At 41.6% G+C, this 24212-nt stretch overlaps 1 protein-coding gene across 1 annotated transcript in view; it reads left to right on the top strand.

Moving 5' to 3' along the window:
- csmd3b (CUB and Sushi multiple domains 3b) overlaps positions 1–24212 on the top strand; it is a 2345756-nt gene that overhangs the window by 1936810 nt on the left and 384734 nt on the right. Inside the window, exons 27-28 of the mRNA XM_063066157.1 lie at positions 7252–7443; positions 19034–19172. Coding sequence (XP_062922227.1) covers positions 7252–7443; positions 19034–19172 — 331 coding nt within the window. The remainder of the gene's footprint in view (positions 1–7251; positions 7444–19033; positions 19173–24212) is intronic.

Here is a 24212-nt window from a genome sequence, read left to right as displayed (position 1 = left end):
AGATGAAGTTCTATTCTCCCTTTCAAAGCATGCATAAAGGTCGATGGTTTTGCATTATAGGGAGTAATGGACTGTAACCCCTGCCAGAGATGACATGCATCCAATTTTTCAATTTGAATTGTTTTTTCACTCGTAAATGTGCCTTCCATAGGCCTTCTTGTGTAGTTCGGGATCACTAGTCATGAATGCCACAAATCTAGCCCCCAGCAAACAACAAAAAATAGATTACCTACAGTCGGCACCTGAAAGCCCTCGAATAATACCATCAGAGAACCTTATGGAAGATTTTGAGGATCAGCTGGAAGGACAGATGAATGAACACCAGCATAATGGAGGAGGCCAACACGAACAGCATTTCCACCACGATAAAGCAACACCAACTCCAATGGATAGGGCATGCTGTCCCGGTTCCCCAAACAAACCTCACTCAAAGTTGAAGGAAGGTCGGTGAGCTCCTGGATCACTAAAGAAACACTTTAAAGGTAACATCAAACTCAGCTTGAAGAAATTCAACATTACATCTAAAAACTGGGGAGACATTGCACTCAATAGATAGATCTGGAGGAAATCTGCTGAAGAGGGGACTGTGTTATATGAAAATGACCTCCATTGTGCTGAGAAGATTAAGCACCAGCTGCGAAAGGAGAGACTGAAGAACTAAAAGAGCCAACCACTAACAACCTACTCTCGCCCACTCTGCACCAAAATATATGGATCACAGATTGACCTCTACAGGACTCAGTAATAGACAACCCCTGAGGAGAACATCACACTAGACTCAAACGATCTCACTACCATAATACTGTAAGGCTGAGCCAGGCTCCAATTTGATCATTTATCCCTTAATTCTTTTTGAAATGTCCTGTGAGTTTATAGCATTCCTTATTCTGTTCTCTATCTCCTGTGGGAACTTTGGTCATTAATTCCTGAACAAGACACCCACAAGCCTGGAGACCTGCCCAGTTTAATTCCTGTACACCTTGGCCTGCTAGAACTTGACAGCTTAAAGCCTTGGTTGAGGACTGAAAGTTCACTGAAACAATTATAAATAGAAAAAGGGTGAGACCAGCCAAGAGAAGCTCAGGGGAGTACAAATGCTTCTTATGGTTTACAAGAAAATCTAAAATTGAATTTCAAACATGCCTGCCTGGGTCTTTTCCAACCCATAATCTGTTCAGAGGCCTGCCCTATTAGGAAAGCAATTGCTAATTTGCCTGTTTAGGCTTCTGACAAATACTTCAGCTGGCTTGTAATGAACCAGTTCTGTATGTATCATGGAGGATCCTGTTTCTTCTGGCATCTAGCTCACCTGTTTAATAGAATGAATCATAGAATGAATTAAGCTCCCGCCACTGCCTGTAAGAAATTTATACATTCTTCCCGTGACCGCGTGGGTTTCCTCCCACAGTCCAAAGACGTACTGATTGGTAGGTTAATTGGTCACTGTAGATTGTCATGTGATTAGGCTAGGATTAAATTAGGCATTACTGGGCAGCACCTCTCAAAGAGCCTGAAGGACCTATTCCACACTGTATCTGAATCAATAAATAAATATATAAACAGTAGAGAGAAGGCAGTTGGATCATTGGAAGGGGGGTGTGGGGAGGGTGAGGAAGGAATAAGGAATGTGTTTTCATTGCTCACAATGTTTCTGTGAGTTCAAAGTCCATTGATTATCAAAGCATGTACACTATAGATCATAAGATACAGGAGCAGAATTAGGCCATTTGGCCCATCGAGTCTGCTCTGCCAATTCATCATAGCTGATGCATTTTCCTCTCAGCCTTGAGATACACAGCCTTGAGAATTGTCTCCTTACTGGATAGCCACAAAACAAAGAAAACCAATAGAACCCACTTAAAAAAAAGGAAGGCTGTCAAACACCCAATGTGCAGAGAAAAGAAACAAGTTGTGCAAACAGCAAAAGTAAGAGGCAGTTGCTGTCAAAATATTAACTTCTGCTTCACTGCGGATGGGGTGTTGTGTGTCCCTCATTTTCAGAGGTCATACAGCTTATAGATGGCAGTACAATTATTTTTGAGAGTTAATGGTTTTGGTCAAAGACTCTCTGTTCTAAAGAATGCTGGGTGACCTGCTGTGTATTTCACAGTGAATTTTGTTTGAGACTCGTACGAGCAATACAATGACTTTGATAGATTGGGAAGTTAAATTGCTTAACATAATGTTAAATAAGTTGAATGTAATTTTTTTTTTCAAGCTCAGCCTGGTATGTCTATGCTTTCAGTGGGCCAAGTAAGTGACAAAAATGGTACCTGTCTCAAAAATGACCATCTGTTTCCAGTACTAAGCTTAGCATTTTTGCTGTTTGCACTTCCTTCCGTAAATCAGTGCTTGCACTTGAAATACTTCGTGCTGCAGAACTTCTGAGCCTCCTCCAGTTGTGCTGTGTAAAATGCAAGCCTTTTTTTTTCCGGGTCAGAGTCATCTTGCAGAGTTCTGAGGCTTGGTAGCATAGTGGGAAATGTAACACTTTACACCAGCAGCTGTCAGACGAGGCTGTTCCTTTAGTGGATGATCCATACCTGGGTGCCAGTGATGTTGGCAATAACTTTTTAGTGAGGTGGATGGAGTACCAGAAAAGCAAGCTGCTGTGGCACATATATTAGGGGCATTTAAAGAATTCTTAGGTAGGCATATGGATGGTAGAAAATTGAAAAGTTATGTTGGAGGGAAGGCTTAGATCTTAGAACAGGTTAAAAAAAAGTCAGCACAACATCATTGGCCAAAGGTGTTGTAGTGTTCTATGTTCTGTTTCTATGTGCACAGACTTCTTGAATTCTCATGTAATAATTGTGGAAGTTCTTTAAATAAAAGCTGGATATATTGTTTATATCCTTAAGCCTTTGCAGTGAGGCATTTGTATTCTGACATTCTGGAGAAAGAAGTCAATTACTTTATACTTTATTGTCGCCAGACAATTGATACTAAAACACAATCATCACAGCAATATTTGATTCTGCGCTTCCTGCTCTCTGGATTACAAATTTATAGTAAATACTAAAAATTTAAATTATAAATCATAAATAGAAAATATAAAAATGGAAAGTAAGGTAGTGCAAAAAAACCAAGATGCAGGTCCGGATATTTGGATCCAGGCCAGGATCCGTTCAGCAGTCTTATCGCAGTTGGAAAGAAGCTGTTCCCAAATCTGGCCGTACGAGTCTTCAAGCTCCTGAGCCTTCTCCCGGAGGGAAGAGGGATGAAAAGTGTGTTGGCTGGGTGGGTCGTGTCCTTGATTATCCTGGCAGCACTGCTCCGACAGCGTGCGGTGTAAAGTGAGTCCAAGGACGGAAGATTGATGAATAAACTCTTCTCCAGCTTCCAGCCTGGTACAGCTATCGATTATAACTGACGTTTCGATGACAAACTCTGCTATCTTCATCAGGGATGATGCCTGGGCATGTCTTGTCCAGTGGTATTTATACCTCCACAGTCCACCCCTCCTGATTGGTCAGTCCTTACCCAATCAGGTTTCTGCCCTCCCACCTTGTTTACAATCGAATTCCAGTTCTTACTTAGAGCGAGACCTTAGACTTTATTAAAAATTCTTTTCCTCTCGTTTTTTTCAATGGCTTCCTATACCAAGGGGTCCCAAAAGCCATTGGCATGGCACCATACTTTTATGCCTTTGAAGTCAATCCTATGGCCATTACGAATGCAGTGTTCTGTTACTGCTGATTTCTGCAGGTAACGCATATGAATACGCCTCCTGTGCTCCTTGATGCTGGTTTCCACCGTGCACCATACACTGGCCAATACACGCTGCTCTGCATTCACAGACAATCCTGTAAACGTCAATCGACCTGAGTCCCAGGTCATCTTTGACTTGCATAAATTGTAATTTGAGCTTCCTTCTGGGTTCATGGATGGTATTAATCCACTTTTTCTTCAGGATCCTGGCGATCCTTCCAAAACCTGTGGAAATATAGGGAAGACACGCAGTAGCCACAGTTTCCTCCTTTTTGAGGATTTTTGCATTTTCCGTTGACCCTAATCGGGGCCCTTAAAGGGCTGACAGAAAAACCAATGGCTTTTGGGACCGCCCGGTAACTGACATAAATTGGGACACCGCTTCGCCAAGCATCTACCCTCCATCCACCAGAACAAGTGGGATCTCCGAGTGGTCACCCATTTTAATTCCACTTCCCATTCCAATATATTTACCCATGGCCTCCTCCACTCTCGGAATAAGGCCACACTTAGGTTGGAGGAACAATACCTTATATTCCGTTTGGGTAGCCTCCAACCTGATGGCATGAACATCAATTTCTCAAACTTCCAGTAATGCCTCCCCCCACCACTTCACCATTTCCCATCCCCTTGTCCCTCTCTCATGTTATTGCCTCCCTCTGGTGCTCCTCCCCCCCCCTTTCCTTTCTTCCATGGCCTTCTGTCTCTTTCAGCAATCAACTTCCCAGCTCTTTGCTTCACCCCTCCCCCTCCAAGTTTCACCTATTGCCTGGCGTTTCTCTCCTCCCCCCCCCCCCCACCTTTCGAATCTACTCCTCTGCTTTTTTTCCTCCAGTCCTGCTGAAGGGTTTCGGCCCGAAACATGGACTGTACTTTTTTGGTAGATGCTTCCTGGCCTGCTGAGTTCCTCCAGCATTTTGTGTGTGTTGCTCAAATTTCCAGCATCTGCAGATTTTCTCTTGTTTGTGACCTCCTCCACAGCCGTCTGTTGTGATGATTTCCACAGATTCACCACCCTCTGACTGAAGAAATTCCTCCTCGTCTCTGTTCTAAAGGGTCATCCTTGTATTCTGAGACTATGCCCTCTAGTCTTAGACTCCACCACTGCAGAAAATATCTTCTCCACCTCCACTCTATCTCAGCCTTTCAATATTCGATAAGTTTCACAAGATCACCTAATTCTTATGAAGTAAAAGTAAACTCTATAATTCCTCACTCTTTTGAAGAGAGCTGTGTGTACACCCAGCAAAATTCAGCCGCTTCTTGTTGTAGTAGTAACCTGATCTAGATGCCGTGCAGAATTCCTCTAAAGCGACATTATGAAGTTCCATTTCATTAAAATCGCACTACACCATGCATGCTACTTTATCATCAATTCCACTGTTCAATAACCTAATCAGTTTTACTGAGAACTCAAATAATTAATTTAGTTACTCTAGTCTGGTTCTCTCTTTGGTCAAATCAGCTCCTTGAGTGAAAGTGATGAGCAATCAATACCAGCATCTGGAATTTCCAAATGATTTACTGGTGGGAAATCAGCCGAAACTTGCAAAATGGACATTTATGCTTCTTCTCAGCTTTTCCATTGACTTCAGCTCACAGTTAAACTGGTCAATCAAGACAAAGCTTCATCATTCTTCTTCAGCTTTACACCATGTATGAAGAAGATTTAAACCATTGTCTTCTGTAAAGCAACATCCATCATCAGGGATCTCTCACCACCCGGGTCATGCTCTTTTCTCGCTGCAGCCATCAGGAAAAAGGTACAAGAGCCTCAGGACTCACATCACTAGGTTCAGGAACAGTTACTACCCCTCAAACATCAGGCTCTTGAAGCAAAGGGGATAACTTCACTCAGCTTCACTTGCACCATCATTGAAATGTTCCCACAACCAATGAACTCTTCACCTCATGTTCTTGATATTTATAGTTTATTTATTTATTATTACTTTCTATTTGTATTTGCAGAGTTTGTTGTCTTTTGCACACTGTTTGAACTCCTAAGTTGGTGCAGCCTTTTTCTTAATGGTTATTATTCTATTATGGATTTATTGAGTATGCCCACAAGAAAATGAATCTCAGGGTTGTAGATGGTGACATATATGCTCTTTGATGATAAATTTACTTTGAGCATTTATTCTTTGAAATTAGGACAGTTGGAGTAGCACCTTAGTTGGCTACTAACAGTAAATACTAAGAGCCCTGAGTTACTCCAAAGGTTTGGCTCCACTTTTCATATTCTAGAGAATGAAGTTAATCCAAATTTATCAAAGGAGAAGACATAGAATACTCAGAAAAAAGCTGGCAAAATTTGTAGCGGCAACCTGCGTGCTGGCGACCTTCCCATCACGTGGGGTAACTTGTTCCAGCAATACCTTCACGCCAAAGAGCACCAGAGCAAAAGAAAGAAAGGAGTAGAGAACTACGTGGTGTCGTTCTCTCTGACTGTCATGAAAAGATTATCCAAGGCCAGATGTAATGACTGGAATTCTATTTCTCTTCATTGTACTTATCTTCATAGTGTTGCTTGGCCAAAATGCAAAGCGACAAGCTAACAGATATATTTGTAAACTTGTCTTGATTTTACATATGTGAGCTCGACCCATTTTGGGACCTTATCAAAAAGTCCCTATTTAAGTTCATGCAGACAACATAGTTGCACTGTGCTGATCAACAAATTTTAATATCCCTTCAAAGGTTTGATCAGGTTGTTCAGACAGATCTTCCCTTGTCAAAGCCATGGTGACCTATCTTTGATTAATCCCTTCATTTCCAAGCATGGATTAATCTTGTCCCTCCGGATTAGAATATAGAACATCACAGCACGGAAACAGGCCCTTTGGTTCACGGTGTTGTGTTGAATCAATTAAATTATTAATCAAATGGCCAACCTAACTAATCCTCTACCTACACAATATCCATAGGCTCCCATTTTCCTTACATTCATGTGTCTTTTTAAACACCTATAGGATACAGAACAGAGAATTTCTTTCTGGTTACTTCCTTATCACTGGCAGTGGATTTACTAGGCTATAATTCCTTTATTCTTTGGAACCAAGAATATTGAGAGGATATTTGATTGAGGAATACAAAATTATCAGGGTATAGATCGGGCAAATGCAAGCTGACTTTTTTCCATTGAGATTAGATGGGACTGCAACTAAAGGTCATGGGTTAAGAATGAAAGGTGAAAAGTTTAAGGGGAACATGATGGAAAATCTCTTCACTCAGAGAGTATTGAGAGTGTGGAACGAGCTACCAGTGCAAGTGGTGCATGCGAGCTCCCTTTCAACTTTTACGAGAAGTTTGGATACATACGTGGATGGTAGGGGCATGGAGGGCTATGGTCCCAGTACAGTTTGATGGGAGTCGGCAGTTTGAATGGTTCGGCATAGACTAGATGGGCTGAAGGACCTGTATCTCTGCTGTACTTTTCTATGATTCTAATTGCCCTGCTTAAGCTGGTCCATTTTGTTCAAAAATATGGTCAGCAAATAAAAAACCATTAATCCTCATCATGTTTCCCTTTTTAATTCCTAGGCTCGGTGGCAACAGCTTGCCGTGATCCTGGTATTCCTATGAATGGAAGTCGGAATGGAGATGGCAGGGATCCTGGAGATACAGTCATCTTCCAGTGTGAACCGGGCTACGAGCTTCAGGGTGAAGAGAAAATTACCTGCATTCAAGTGGAAAATCGATACTTCTGGCAGCCCAGCCCTCCTGTCTGCATCGGTATGTGATCTAAAACTCTCATTTCCATCTGATATAAATAGCTATAGTGATAGCACATTTCATTCTGACATAAATAAATGCTGCTATGTGAAAACTATTTACAGCAATTTGGGGAAATCATTCACTGGATCCGGTTAGCAATAGCATTCTCAGCAATACTTGGCACATGAATCAGAGTCAGAGTTAGGTTTAATATTACCTGCATAGGTCGTGACGTTTGTAATTTCACAGCAGCTGTACACTGTACAATGCAATACATGATAATTGAGAGAAGAAAAACTGTGAATTACAGTATATATATATAAAATAGTTAAATTAATTAAGTAGTGCAGAAACAGAAATAAAAAAAAGTTGAGTTAATGTTCATGGGTTCACTGTACATTTAGGAATCGTATGACAGAGGATAAGAGGCTGTTCCTGAATCACTGAGTGTGTGCCTTCGGCTCTTGTATCTCCTTCCTGATGATAACAATGAGAAGAGGGCATGTCCTGGGTGCTGGGCATCGCCTTTCTGAGGCATCACTCCTTGAAGGTGTCTTGGATACTACAGAGGCTAGAACTCATGATGGAGCAGGGTTAATTACATCTTTGTGTCTCCAGAGGTCCTGGATACTTATACTTTATACTTTATTGTCGCCAAACAATTGATACTAGAACGTACAATCATCAGAGTACTACAGAGTACTTGATGAGTAAATCAACAAGTTCTTTTCTCAATAAATACTGTGTTAATCTCTGCTTCAGCCAGTCATCGTGAAGGTTAATTATTTACAAACCCAATGCAAAAATAGTTAAAACACAGACTTAGTACCTTAATGAGAGATGTTAGTCATTAGTTCTCTGAATATTTACTTGAAAAGATTTACTATATATCAAGCAACACACATAAAAGTTGCTGGTGAACACAGTAGGCCAGGCAGCATCTCTAAGAGGAGGTACAGTAAACGTTTCAGGCCGAGACCCTTCGTCAGGACTAACTGAAAGAAGAGCTAGTAAGAGATTTGAGAGGGAGAGCAGAAATCCAAAATGATAGGAGAAGAAAGGAGGGGGAGGGATGGAGCCAAGAGCTGGACAGTTGATTGGCAAAAGGGATATGAGAGGATCATGGGACAGGAGGCCTAGGGAGAAAGAAAAGGTGGAGGGGGGAAAACCCAGAGGATGGGCAAGGGGTATAGTGAGAGGGACAGAGGGAGAAAAAGGAGAGAGAGAAAAAGAATGTGTGTATATAAATAAATAATGGATGGGATATGAGGGGGAGGTGGGGCATTAGCGGAAGTTTGAGAAGTCAATGTTCATGCCACCAGGTTGGAGGCTACCCAGACGGAATATAAGGTGTTGTTCTAATTGTGTAGTTTGCATTGTAGAAGTTTTAGAACAGCATGCTTGGGTTGCAGATCAAGTTCTGGGATCCTGTTGAGGCCGGTGTGGGTTTCTACATGGAACTCAGTAAGTAGGTGCAAATTTACTATGTGGTCATTTATTTGAACTAAATGTCCACAATTGGACAGCGTTTCTACAGCAGGTGACCATATTTTGCTTCTCTGTTACATTTGGGAGCTATTCAGGATGACACTGAAAGTCAAACCTTGTAATGACTTTTTTAAAAAACATTTTAATATTTATTTATTACAAACAAAAGAACACAAAAAAATACAGCACATCCACAAAAACCACAACCATAACAAAATCAAATTAAATATTGAGCAGCAAAAGGGAGAAAAATATAAAGGCAAAAGTAAAAATACACAGCAGAGGTGCACCGCACTAAAAAACCTCAGTCCTCACCCAGTGAGAAAGTCTGGTACAGGGCCCCATGTCCTTTTAAAGATGTCCCCTCTGTCCTCATTATATAGTCTCAGTCTCTCCAAATGTAAAGTATTTGCCAGTTCTCTCAGCCACAGATTGTAGGTAGGCACAGAGTCCATTTTCCACATTTGCAGGATTAACTTCTTAGCAATTACCATTCCAAATAATACAGCCATTTTTTCATACATATTGGCTGAAAGTAGGGAGCTTGTTGCTCCAAGGATGGTTATGAACGTGTCTGGTTCCCAGCGCTTCCCAAAAGCCTCAGAGAAACAGTGAAAAATACTTTTCCATGTGATCACTTTTGCTTGGACTTGGATAAGGTGTAATCACCTTCATGCATCTGGTTCTGATGTTTCTTTCAATGACCATGAGGGGTATAAGTAGAGTAAATACATGCAAGCTTTTTCCACTGAGGTTGTGTGAGACTAGAACTAGAGGCCATAGGTCAAGGGTGGAAAGTGAAGTAAATAAGGAAAACCTTAGGTGGAACTTCTTCACTCAGACGGTAGTAGAACGAGCTGCCAGTGGAAGTGTTGAACGTGTAGAATTTAAGAGACGTTTGGATAAATACAAGGGTGGACCATTAGAAAGAAGAGAAGATGGGTGTTGAGTCTCAATTGTAGCTATGGAGTTAATGTTAGCTTCCTTCACGATGCTGGGGTTTAGTATGTCTGTTCTTCCAGCTGACTCTCAGAATCTTTCAGAGGCATATTTGAAACATAGAAAACCTAAAGCACAATACAGGCCCCTCGGCCCACAAAGCTGTGCCGAACATGTCCTTACCTTAGAAATTACCTAGGGTTACCCATAGTCATCTATTTTTCTAGGCTCCACGTATCCATCCAGAAGTCTCTTAAAAGACCCTATCATTTCCGCCTTCACCACTGTCGCCGGCAGCCCATTCCATGCACTCACCACTCTCTGCGTAAAAAACTTACCCCTGATACCTCCTCTGTACCTGCTTCCAAGTGCCTTCAAACTGTGCCCTCTCGTGCTAGCCATTTCAGCCCTGGGAAAAAGCCTCTGACTATCCACACGATCAGTGCCTCTCATCATCTTATACACCTCTGTCAGGTCACCTCTCAACCTCCATTGCTCCAAAGAAAAAAGGCTGAGTTCACTCAACCTATTACCATAAGGCATGCTGCCCAATCCAGGCAACATCCTTGTAAATCTCCTCTGCACCCTTTCTATGGTTTCCATATCCTTTCTATAGTGATGCAACCAGAACTGAGCACAGTACTCCAAGTGTGGTCTGACCAGGGTCCTATATAGCTGTAACTCAATCCCATGATTGATGAAGGCCAATGCACTGTATGCTTTCTTAACCACAGAGCCAACCTGCACAGCAGCTTTGAGTGTCCTATGGACTCGGACCCCAAGATCCCTTTGAACCTCCACACTGCCAAGAATGTTACCATTAATACTATGTTCTGCCATCAGATTTGACCTACCAAAATGAACCTCCTCACACTTATTTGATAGTAAGTTTCTAGGGATTTTATGTACCCGCTGTATGTTTTCCATGATTCTGCTCCATACAGCAAAGAGGGGAGGACTATAGCTTTGCAGATCAGAAGCTTAGTGATGAACTTGATATACCAATCTTCAAAAACCCTCTTCCTCTGGCTGGCAAAAGCTCCACTCACCAACCTGTTCCAAATATACTGCAATTTATTTCAAGGTCAGTGTTGGCTCTTGAAGAAAGAAGGTTGCTAAGGTATAGGAAATGATCAGTATCCTCCAGAGGGATGTTGTCAACTTGGATAGTTGGATGTTTAGGAGCTTGATTTAGAACAGGTTGGTGTAGGACTTGGGTTTTCTTGATGCTTAGGTAATTCCCAGGAGCTTGTATGCTCTGGCAAAAGCATTCATTATGCACTGCAGATCCTCATCAGAGGAAGCGAACATTAACTCCATAGTCTCAATTGTGACTCGACACCTATTGCAATGGGTCAGCCAGATCATCCGTATGCCTGACTCCCACCTCCCTAAACAACTCCTGTTCGGTCAACTCAAGGAGGCAATGCATACGCCTGGAGGGCAGAAAAAACAGTTCAAGGATCATATCAAGATCCACCTGACAAAGTGCCACATCAGCCTGAAAGGATGGGAAAAGTTTGCAAAGGATAGGACTTTCAGTGAGGGGACAGCACAACTCGAATAACATCTCCACCGTGCAGCTGAGACTAAGGGCTTCAACGTAAGGAGAGACTCAAAAGGGCCCAACCGCAACTTCTCCCACCACTTCAATGACCAGCATCTACCAACACTGCCATAGGACTTGTGGATCACAGATCAGCCTCTTCGGTCATCTCAAGACCCACAACTGACCAGGCCAACCACCAGGAGAAGAATCATACTCGACTACGAGTGATCGCTGAGGATGATGATGATAGGAGAAGAATTAGATCATTTGGCCCATCGAATCTGCTCTGCCATTTCATCATGGCTGATGCATTTCCGTCTCTTCTGTCTTCTCCTTATAACTCTTCATACCCTGACTAATCAGGAACCTATCAACTTCTGCCTTAAATACACCCATTGACTTGAACTCCACAGCTGTCTGTGGCAATGACTTCTACGCTCCAGCGAAAAAAAAATTGCTCCTCTTCTCTGTTCTAAATATACGTCCTTCAGTTCTGATTCTGTGCTGTCTGGTCCTAGACTTCTCCACATCCACTCTATCCCGCCCCTTCAACATTCAGTACGCTTTAATGAAATCCCCACCTTACTCTTCTAAATACCAGCAAGTACAGGCCCAGAGGCATCAAACGATCCTCTTATGATAACCCTTTCATTCCCAAAATCATTCCTATGAATCAGCTCTGAACCCTCTCCAATGTGAATCCATTCTTTCTTAGATAAGCGTCCTAAAACTGCTCACAATACACCAACTGATGCCTTGCCAGTGGCTTATAAAGCTTCAACATCACATCCTTGCTTTTATATTCTAGTCCTCTCAAAATGAATGCTATCACTGCATTTGCCTTCTTCACTGCCAGCTCAACCTGCAAATTAACCTTTATGAAATTCTGGACAAGGAATCCCAACTCCCTTTGCACATCAGCTTTTTGAATTTTCTCCGTTTAGAAAATAGTCTATGCTTTTATTCCTTCGAGCAAACTGCATGACTATATATTTCCTGACACTATATTCCATCTGCCACTTCCTTGCTCATTCTCCAAATCTACATAAGTCCTTCTGCAGCTTCCCTGCTTCCTCAAAATTACCTGCCCTCCAGCTATCGTTAGCAAATTTAGGCACAAAGCCATCTATTCCATAATCCTATTCATTGACATACAATGTAAAAAGAAGCGGTCCCAACACTGATGCCCTGTGGAACACCACTAGTCACCAACAGCCAATCGGAATAGCTTCCCTTTATTCCCACTCTTTGCCTTTTGCCAATCAGCCATTGCTCTATCCATAATAATATCTTTCCTGTCATACCATGGGCTCTTAATCTCGCTAATCGGCCTCATGTGCGGTACCTTGTCAAATGCCTTCTGAAAAATCAAGTGTACAAACTCCACTGACTCTCCTATATCTTTCCTGCCTGTTATTTTTGAACGTCCTGTGTAGTGGAGGTCCTTAATGATGGATGCTGCCTTTCTGAAGCATTGCCTTTTGAAGATATCCACAATGGTGAGGAGACTACTGCCATAATGGAGCTCACTCACCTGTAAAGGGAGGTGCTGGAATTTCAATTACGTTTTGAACAATTAATCATTTTGCAGTTTAAAAAAGTCACAGTGTGAAACATAAAGTCTGAAGAAAATAAATTACCACACACATTGAAAGTGACTTGAGCATTAAGGCAGCCTGCATCCATGATTGATTTCCACTGCTATTAGTTCAGCACCTTCACACTATCATTACTAGTAAGTGCCTCAAACTAGTTTCCTGGTGATGTAATTGAAAGTGATTTATTTAAGGACATATGTTATTCAAAAAAGCAATGAAACAATCATAGTTAATCAGGATTTTTAATGAATTACTGAAGGAGTGAATTTATTGAAGGAAATTAGTTTCAAGCCTGATGATCCTATCTAAAGTTTTGAGATCAGATAATTCAAGAAAGATCAGGAATGACATGTGGGTCCTGGAGTTCACTCTAAGACCCACATTTAGACTGGGGAGTAGGAGCAAATTCCTGCCCTTGGTCTAAATACAGCTCTGCGCATCTGGGTGTTGGACTTCCTAACCAACACACCTGAGATAGTTAGGATGCACAACTGCTCCTCTCTTCCCATCATCCTCAACACGGATGCCCCCCAGGGCTGTGTACTGAGCCCATTGCTGTACACTCTGCTCACATATGACTGCATGTCTAATCGCATTGTCAGGTGGTGGGGATCATCACCAATAATGATGAGATGGCTTTCAGAGAGGAAGAGCTCGAGGCCTGGTCCAGGCAAATAACACTTCCTCAATGTCAACAAGACAAAGGAGATGGTTATCAACTTCATGAGAACTTGCACCACTCACACTCCCCTTTCCATTTGTGGCACAGCAGTGGGAACTGCAAACAGCTTCAAATTCCTGGGACTGCACATCTTCCACAACCTCTCATGGCCTCAGAACACATCCCATACAATCAGGAAACCTCACCAATGCCTCTATTTTCTGAGGAGGCTAAAGAGAGCTGGGCTAGGCACATCTATACTCACGTCATTCTACAGATGTGCGGCAGAGAGCATCCTAACATGTTGCATCACTGCATGGCATGGAAACTGTACTGCAATGGACTGAAAGGCTCTACAAAGGGTAGTCAAACTACCCAATGCCAACCTGCCATCAAGGACTTACGTACAGAAAGATGCTGGAAAAGGGCCAGTAACATCAGAAAGGATCCCACACACCCTATATATGGACTGTTTGTCCCACTCGTGTCAGAGAGGAGGCTACATTGCATCCACGCCGGGACCACCAAACTCAAAAACAGCTACCTTCCCTAAGCAGTAAGGCCAAATTCACATTGGGAGTTGAATTAAATTAGTCTTTGCAAATCACTTTATTTATTTCAATATTAACAAATGGGGAACCAGTCATATCTGTGTCTAGTCTTTGCTTGAATAGTTTAAGCAAACTAAAACTTTCATCAACATCTTGGAAATTAGACCTTCTTGGTATATTTTCATTATTCCTTTTAAATATTTGTGAATTATGGCTCATCATAATTTTAGCAAGTATATTCTTATCTAATCTGAAGAAATCTGTCCTGGTCTCTCTGATTCTTTTTTTGTTGATTTTAGATCTATGCAATCCACATATTATCTGTTCTACAGAAATAGTTTCTCTCTTCTTGTTAATCAAGGTGCTCATAATTTTGGAAATATATGTTAAATCTTCCTTAAGCATTTATTTTGTAGACAATAGCTTCAGCTAATACAGTGTCTCCAATTAACACGCCTCCTTCATCTCCTCTCCTATTAATTTTCTTAGCAACTGATTTCACTAAAAGCACACTGATAATTTGCTGCCATCTGCTTTATGACAATACCCTTGATGAAGTTATGGTTAGTGTTTTGGTCTTCCTTCTCTAGGTCTTGTCTGTTCAGCGTCCTGCAAAAACTGCACGCAATGTGTGATGATCGATCATCTATTACTTACTCAGCAAAGATTTTTTGAGCTCAAACTTTAACTTCATGGAATAGTTTTAATGCAATTTAAACTTGTGCTTAATTTCAAGTTTCTATGTTCTTTGATGACTGAGAGAAAAAAACATTCTTCTGGTCTCCGCTAGTAGGAAGAACCTCGTCTATGGTTGGCTCCTTATGTCACACTGATCTGCATAGTGACATAACCTTATTTTACATAATGGGAGTCAGAAAGTGGGCATCAAAAGCCCTCTCAAAAATGACACAGTATTCCAGTGGTCACATCAAAGTCCTGCAAAATTATAGTCAGAATTTACTACTTTTATTTTCCAGAAAGGCTAACAAATTTTCCTTCCTAGTTATTTGCTGGAAATATTTTTGTAGCATTCTGCACTTCTCGTAGATAGATACCCTGAATTCTCTGAACCACTGCATTCTATAATATGTGTATTTAAATTCATGTACTTAAATGGCATTCTGCAGCCTGAAAAAAATTAGTACTGAGAACAGTTCAATACATGAACGGGCCCTTTGGTTTATAATGTCTGTGCCAGCCAATCTGCCAAATTAAACACATCCCATCTGTCTTCATATGGTTTATATCCTTCCATTCCCTGCTTTTTACATAGCTGCGATGTACCGGCCAATTGTTATACACAGTGCCCCAACCAATGAAAGTAAACTTGACATATGCTGCCTATTCACTTGTGCTACCACTTACAGGGAGCAATGGACTTGCCTCCAAGATTCCTCTCTATATCAGTGCTCCTAAGGATTCTGTGATTTATTATATACTTCCCTCTTGCATTTGTTCTCCCAAAGTGCACTTGTCCAAATTAACGCAAACAGGAGGAAATCTGCAGATGCTGGAATTTCAAGCAACACACATAAAAGTTGCTGGTGAACGCAGCAGGCCAGGGAGCATCTCTAGGAAGAGGTACAGTCGACGTTTCGGGCCAAGGCCCTGGGGTCTCGGCCCGAAACGTCGACTGTACCTCTTCCTAGAGATGCTGCCTGGCCTGCTGGGTTCACCTGCAACTTTTATATGTGTTGCTTGTCCAAATTAAGCTCAATCTGCCATTCCTCCGCCCGTATTTCCAATTAATCCATGTTGTACCATATCCTTGATTATTCATTATTCACAATTCCACCAATTTTTGTGTGAATCTGTAAGCTTACTAATCAGCTCACCTATATTTTGGTCCAAATCATTTATGTATATTGCCAACAATAGAAGTCCCTGCACTGATCCTTGTGGAACACACTGGTTACAGACTTTTACAGATAGGTCACAACTCTTTAAACCACTCTTTTCTTTCTCCCTAAGCCTCCTGTCCCATAATCCTCTCATATCCCTTTTGCCAATCAACTGTCCAGCTCTTGGCTCCATCCCTCCCCCTCCTGTCTTCTCCTATCACTTCGGATCTCCCCTTCCCCTCCCACTTTCAAATCTCTTACTAGCTCTTCTTTCAGTTAGTCCTGACGAAGGGTCTCGGCCTGAAACATCGACTGTACCTCTTCCTAGAGATGCTGCCTGGCCTGCTGCATTCACCAGCAACTTTTATGTGTGTTGCTTGAAATTCCAGCATCTGCAGACTTCCTCATGTTTGTGTCTTTAAACCACCGCCTGCCCAATGACTCATGGAAACTAAAAGGGACCTTAAAGAGGTGTGACGATGCGTCCCCTCAGGGTGAAGACTTTGGAATACAAAACCAGTCTGATTCCCGCAAGAGGCACGGTGTAAAGGCTCCGAAATGACGACTGTCCCTCTTCCTCCACAGATGTCAGCTGAACTGCTGGGTTCCTGTGAGATGCCATTGTCCATTTATGAATTCTTTCTTCAATATATTGCATCCAGATCCCTACAGATCAGTTACAAATTGCATATCAAAAATCAAAAAATGGAAATTTATTATCAAAGTACATGTGTGTCACCAAATGCAACCCTGAGATTCATTTTCTTGCAGGCACAGTATCATAGAGATTAGCACAATTCTTCACAGTACCAGCGGATCGGGTTCATTTCCCGCCACTGCCTGTAAGGAATTTGTATGTCCTCCCCACGATCATGTGGGTTTCTTCCAGGCACTCCAATTTCTTCCTAAAGGTGTACTGGTTGATAGGTTAATTGGTTATTGTAAACTGTCCCGTGATTAGGCTCAGGTTAAACTGGGGGACTGCTGAGTGGCACAGCTTGAAGTGCTGGAAGTGCCTATTCTGTGTTGTAACTCAATCATTTAATAAATCAATAAATAAACAAACAATTAAATAAATAAAATCGAATAACTGTAATAGAATCAATGAAAGACCACATCCACAGTGTGCTAAAGACAGCAAACAGTGCAAATACAAAAAAAAATTAATATTTAACTGAGAAGTAAATTTCCCATGATGGGGGAGTCTAGTACGAGAGGGCATGACTTAAGGATCGAAGGGCGCCCGTTCAGAACAGAAATGCGAAGAAATTTTTTTAGTCAGAGGGTGGTGAATCTATGGAACTTATTGCCACGGGCGGCAGTGGAGGCCAAGTCATTGGGTGTATTTAAGGCAGAGAATGATAGGTATCTGAGTAGCCAGGGCATCAAAGGTTATGGTGAGAAGGTGGGGAAGTGGGACTAAATGGGAGAATGGATCAGCTCATGATAAAATAGCGGAGCAGACTCGATGGGCCGAATGGCTGACTTCTGCTCCTTTGTCTTAGGGTCTTATGGTCTAAATATCGAGAATATGGAATGAAGAGTCCTTGAAAGTGAGTTCATAGATTGTGGGAGCATTTCAGTGATGGGGCAAGTGAAGTTGAGTGAACTCATCCCTTTTGGTTCAAGCGTCCTGATGGTTGAGGGATAATAACTTGGTGGTGCTATGTGTGGAAACCGAGATCTGTCATTGTACTTTCAGTTTCTATGTTGTTTCACTGTAGCACAAATCTGAGCAATATAAAACAGTTTTTAGTTGCCCACTGAGGTTTGGATTGTCTCATCATATCATATGATTCTTGCTAATCCCTTATTGTATGTTATTTGGTTTGGCAAAGAGATGATGTCTTTTTGATTTGTTGTTAGCTGTTGCTTCTAGCAAAATTTAACATGCAAGGGTATTAATGCTCTTAAGTCAAAAATGTGTACTTTATATGCACATTTTATCTAATTCAACATCATTACAGATTCTCCGAATGATACAGTTCAGAAGGAAGCTGTGCCAGTGCCAAAACTTCAAATGAGCTATCAATTAGCCCTGTAATAACTTAGCTAAAATAAATTTGGTTGTACCTGGTTAATGTACTGGAATGGAAATATTTCTAAGTTGTGGATCACACTTAAAAAGAATTATTTGAACAAGATAATATTGATTACTTTTAAAGTACACAAAAATTTGTAGGGGAAAATAATTGTTAAATTTATGATAACCTAATCTACCTCTTCTGGAATATTGTATGGAGTATATCTTGTAAAACATGCTCAAATTTAAAAACACAAGAAAGTCTGCAGATGCTGGAAATCTGAAGCAACACACACAAAATGCTGGAGGAACTCAGCAGGTCAGGCAGCATCGATGGAAATGAATAGATGATGGATGTTTCGGGCCGAGACCCTTGTTCAGGACTGAGGAGGATCCACCTGGAGGATCGTTGTTTTGTTTTTACTGTGTACTGTACCAGCAGTTATGGTTGAAATGGCAATAAAAGCTACTTGGCTTGACTTGACTTGACTTGACTTGACTTGAAGGAAGAGGGAAGATGCCAGAATAAAAAGGTGGGGGGAGGGGAAGGAGGCTAGCTGGAAGGTGATAGGTGAGGCCAGGTAGGTGAGAAAGGTCAAGGGCTGGAGAAGAAGGAATCAGATTGGAGAGGAGAGTGGACCATAGGAGAAGGGGAAGGAGGAGGGGACCCAGGGTGAGGTGGTAGGCTGGTGAGAAGACATAAAAGGTCAGTGTGGGGAATAGAGGAATTGAGCTCGGGGGATATTTGTTTACCAGAAGGAGAAATCTATATTCATGCCAAGACATTAGAGGCTACCCAGATGGAATTCAGTGTTTAATTCTCACTTTCAAGGTTTACTGCAAAAAATGTAGATCAAAGAATTTGAAATGAAGGAACATATGTTTGACACAGAGTAATTTAGATAAACTGCATTTTATTTATATGTTTTACTTAGCTTATATTTATTTTATTTTTCAGCACCATGTGGAGGAAATCTGACTAGCTCCTCAGGATTTATCCTTTCACCAAGCTACCCACATCCCTATCCTCATGGCAAGGAGTGTGACTGGACCATCACCGTTAACAACGACTACATCATCTCTTTGACGTTCCTCAGGTAACTATTTCTCCTACTTCCAAATAGTGTGTACTGTATTACTGTTGAATATCCATCATCAGTTCTGCCTAGGTGCACATGGTGGATTTTGACATTCACATGCTGGGAAAGTTAACACAAGGGAAGTGATTTCAGGTCACCACAAAGCAGGGGCACTAAGCTGGTTAGACATTTTTTTCTGGCTTATTATTAATATCTAATAAATCACTGTTATGATGTGTTGAAACTGTGTAATAATAGGATTCTTGTCCAAACATATGGTATGTCAGCATTCACCTTTTAGTTTCAAGCATGAGGAATTGCCTTTTTTTCTAACACAACCTCGAACTACCATGCTTTTTCACTCTCTCAACTGAACAAGTGACATGTTTATTTTGTATTATAATTACCTACTTACTGCCCGTTACGCTGCTGGCATTTAGGGCAGCAGTGAAGGTTCCCCATTTCTGGCAGTGCTCAGGGCTTCCTTCATCATGTCACCAGTTTCCTCTTGGTTTTCACTACTGTCAGTCATGCAAGTCTCTGGTGGAGACTCAGGAATACCGTTGCACTCAGATGTGGAAGGATTCTTTATTGCTGTTTCCATAGCAATTGTGTTTTACCGGTTAGGGTTGTTGGCCCTGAGCTGTACCCCTGAACCTGGAGGACCTGGCAGACCACTCTGAGTCTGGCCTCTACCCTTTGACCTGTTTAGCATGGTTGACCCTACCAAGAGCCAAAGCATAAAGCCCTGAGTCCAGCCAACATAGGTCTCATGGTCATTGCGGCATGCAAGTCTCCAAACACTGCAACAAGGTTGTAGTCCTCTTGGAGGGAGTTATGCATAAGTTTATGCTAACTTATAATTGACATTTTTGTAATGCAGCAGCAATCACCGATCAGGGTTCGATTCTCCCCGCTGTCTATACATTTGGACATTCTCCCATGACTGAGTGAGCTTCCTCAGGTGATTCTGTTCTAACCCTCATCCCAAAGTCGAACGGTCAGGGTTAGTGAGTTGTGGGCATACTATGTTAGCACCGGAAGCATGCCGACACTCGTTGGCTGCCCCCAGCATATGCTCGCAAATTTGCTTTAATGTAAACAATGCATTTCACTGTATGTTTTGATGTACATCTGACAAGTCAAGCTAATCATTCTGTGCTCCTGCAAAAAGTGAATTTCATGGCATTTATGTCCCAGTTTTGTCTGCCTGTGGCAATGAACTTTGAATTTTAAACTTGAAGCATTTGCCAAGAAACTATATATTCAGGGTTGAAATGTCTACTACCAGAGGGCATACATTTAGGATGAGAATGTGTAGTTTCAAAGGAGACGTGAGGTGCAAGTTTTTTATACAGAGTGGTGGGTACCTGGAATGTACTGCCTGAAACGTGAGGTAGATACTTTTAAGAGCTGTTTAGCTGGGGGCATAAAAGTGACAAAAATGGTAGGATATGGATATTCTGCAGGCAGAAGAGATTAGTTTGGTTAACCATTTCATTATTAATTTAATTAGTTTGGCACAGCATTGTGGGCCAAAGTGCCTTTTCTGTGCTGTAATCTTCTGTTCTTTGTTCTATTTTAATATTATAAAAGTCAGATTCTTCGGATGCTGGAAACAGAACATAGGACATAGAACAGGAACAGACTATTCGGCCTACAATGTTGTGCCAAAGCAGCTAAAAAGCAAATCAAAACACCCAAACATTAATCCCTCCTGCCTATACCATGCCCATAAACCTCCATCTTTGCTATGTCCATGTACCTGTTCACAGGACAATTTACAATGGCTAACTAACCTATCCAGTAGGACTTTGGACTGTGGGAGGAAACCAGAAGCCCCGGAGAAAACCCACACATTCCACAGGGAGGTCGCATGAACTCCTTACAAATGACATTGGAATTGAACCAAACTCCGATGCTCCCGAGATGTAACAGCATTACGCTAACCGTAGCATCCATTTGTCATGCTGTCTGTTGATGAATCTTATTTTCCAATCATCTCCCAGATGTTGTTCAATTGAGGTCAGGAACCAATATGTACATTCAGAAATTGCACCACTGTTTGAGTTTTTGAAGTTGTTTCTCTGACAGTATGACAAATTAGAAGGATTTATGTGTATGTTTAGATAGCAGCTTCTTGTGCATCAATTCTCCACACAGAACCAGTTATTGTAATGTAGTGATCTTGAAAATGTGGAAATTAATCTGTACCAAGCAAGACTTGAAAGGGGGGCACAAATTTGATTGGGCATCAGTGAAAGTCATGGTGCTAGCAAACACACAGCATGCACAAGGATTTTTAGAAGTGTGACTTTCCAATAAATTCTGCAAACAAATACCTCAATCCTATTTGTGAGCCGATGCAGGCAGAATTCCAGACCACAACACACGAAGTTTGCCACACAGCCAATCAGCAAAAAGACTTACTCCCTACATCGCAATTGAGTTTTCGTAATGATGACTAATCAGCTGATTGATAAGTATATAAAGGTTAAGCATTTGGAAGGCAAGCCACAATTAACAACGCACTGATGACGTCTCCATGTATGGTGACAAAACATTTGCAAGTAAATTTCCAAGATCGGAAAACAACTCAACCCAACCATCAATTATCCGAGCTACTCATTTTCCAAATTATTTCCAAGCAATATTCAGTCCAGGTTAAATCCCATTTCCAAAGCACTGAGATTTCATATTTTATCTATTATCTAAATAAGGAGTAGGTTCAAACATCAGAGGTACAGAGGGGCTTAGAAGCCCTTGTGCAAGAGTCACAAAAGGTTAATTTACAGGTGGAGTCTGTGGTACAGAAGGAAAATGTAATGTTAGCATTTGTTTCAAGGCAAATAGAATATAAAAGCAAGCAGATAATGCTGAACACTAGTCAGACCACACTTGGAGTATTACCAACCGTTTTGGGCCACATATCTCAGCAAGGATGTGTGATCATTGGAGAGAACACAGAGGAAATTCATGAGGATGATTGCAGGAATGAAGGGGTTAACATGAGGAGCATTTGGCAGCTTTGGGCTTGTACTCACTGGAATTTAGAGGAATATGTAGGGATCTCATTGAAATCTGCCAAATGTTGAAAGGACTAGATAGGGTGGATGTGGACAGGATGGTTTCTATGGTGGGAGTATCCAGACCTAGAAGGTAAGGCCTTGAAATTGAGGGGTGACCCTTTAGAACAGAGGAAAGGAGGATTTTTTTTTTTAGCCAAAGAGTAGTATATCTGTGGAATGCTCTGCCATAGACTGCGGTGGAGGCCAAGTCCATTGGTATATTTAAGACAGAAGTTGATTGTTTCCTAATTGGTCAGGGCATCAAAGGATATAGCGAGAAGGCAGGTGTATGGGGTTGAGTGGGATCCGGGATCAGCCATAATGGAATGGCGGAGCAGACTCAATGGGCTGAATAGACTAATTCTGCTCTTATAATCTTATCTAAAATCTCATTGCATAGATTTTCTACTTATAGTATTAGTTCAGAAGTTGGTGCAGAATCTGAACCCGTGACTTTAGAGTCAGCTTTATTTATTTTATTTAGAAATAGAGTATGGAACAGGCCCTACTGGCCTAACAAGCCTCACTGCCCAGCAACGCACTGATTTATCACTAGCCTAACTACAGGAGCACAAGAGTTTAAGACCATTAGACATAGGACTCGAATTAGGCCATTTGGCCCATCAAGTTGCTCCGCCATTGAATCGTGGCTGATGCCTTTTCTCCCCCTCCTCATCCATTCCCCGGCCTTTTCCCCGTAACCTTTGATGCCATGTCCAATCAAGACCCTGTCAATCTCTGCCTTAAATACACCTAACGACCTGGCCTCCACAGTTGTCTGTGGTAAAAATTCCGCAAATTCACCATCCTCTGACTAAAGAAATTCCTCTGCATCTCTGTTTTAAATGGACGCTCCTCTATCCTGAGGCTGTGCCCTCTTGTCCTAGACTCCCCCACCATGGGAAACATCCTTTTCACATCTACCCTGTCTATGCCTTTTAACATTTGAAGGGTTTCACTGAGATCCCCCTTCATTCTTCTAAATTCCTGCAAGCACAGACCCAGAGCCACCAAAAGTTTCTCATATGATAACTCTTTCATTGCCTGGAATCATCGTTGTGAACCTCCTCTGGACCGTCTCCAATGTCAGCACATCTTTTCTTAGATGAGGAGCCCAAAACTGTTCACAATAAAAGCCTCAGTATCAATCCCTGCTCTCGTTTTCAAGACTTCTTGAAATGAATGCTATGATTGCATTTGGCTTCCTTACCACCAACCAAGGACAATTCGCAATGACTAACTAAACTACTAACTGGTACATCTTTGGACTGAGGAAGGAAACCGGATCACCTGGAGGAAATTCATATGGCAATAGGGAGTGCACACCAACTTCTTAATGATGGCGCCGCAACTGAACTCTGAACTTTGAACTCTGGAACGCCCTGAGCTGTAATAGCATAGCAATAACTGCTGTGGTACGGTGGCACTCTCTTCAGCCAATTGATCCAAACAGATTTCTACATGAAATTAAAAACAATTAGAGAATATTCCAAAACCACAAATCACAGTTATCACACAGTACTCCAAGAATTGTGTTTATATACCAGAGTGTTGTTTGCGGAAATTTCCAAAATTATGCAATTCTATTTGATGACCCACTGAGTCAAGATGCAGTCAATTAGCAAGATAGTTTTCCACTAATTGCCAATCTGTTATGCACGTTTGGTTCTAACAAAATTATCACCCAGATAATTACTTTATGATTGATAGCTGGAAAAACACAGTTTAGCTGTCCCAGATGAAAATTAGATTTTTTTGTTGGACGTATTGAGGTTGAAGTTCCCCATAACTTCACTGAAATTGAAGCAGGTTTTCATTATAATCATAAAATATACTTTTCACACTTTTGGATGAGTGATTTGGTGTTGTACACACTAGTTGGCAAGGCCCATAAATTGTCACTGTTCCTTGATAAGCTTTGCTTCAGAAGTACCATAACTTTGTATGATTAAGTCCAAGAGATGACAACATTGGCATTAAGTACTAACAA

This window comes from Mobula hypostoma, chromosome 1 (genome assembly GCF_963921235.1).
Source record: "Mobula hypostoma chromosome 1, sMobHyp1.1, whole genome shotgun sequence".
NCBI classification, from domain to species: domain Eukaryota; kingdom Metazoa; phylum Chordata; class Chondrichthyes; order Myliobatiformes; family Myliobatidae; genus Mobula; species Mobula hypostoma.
This window is presented reverse-complemented; position numbering and strand designations above follow the sequence as displayed.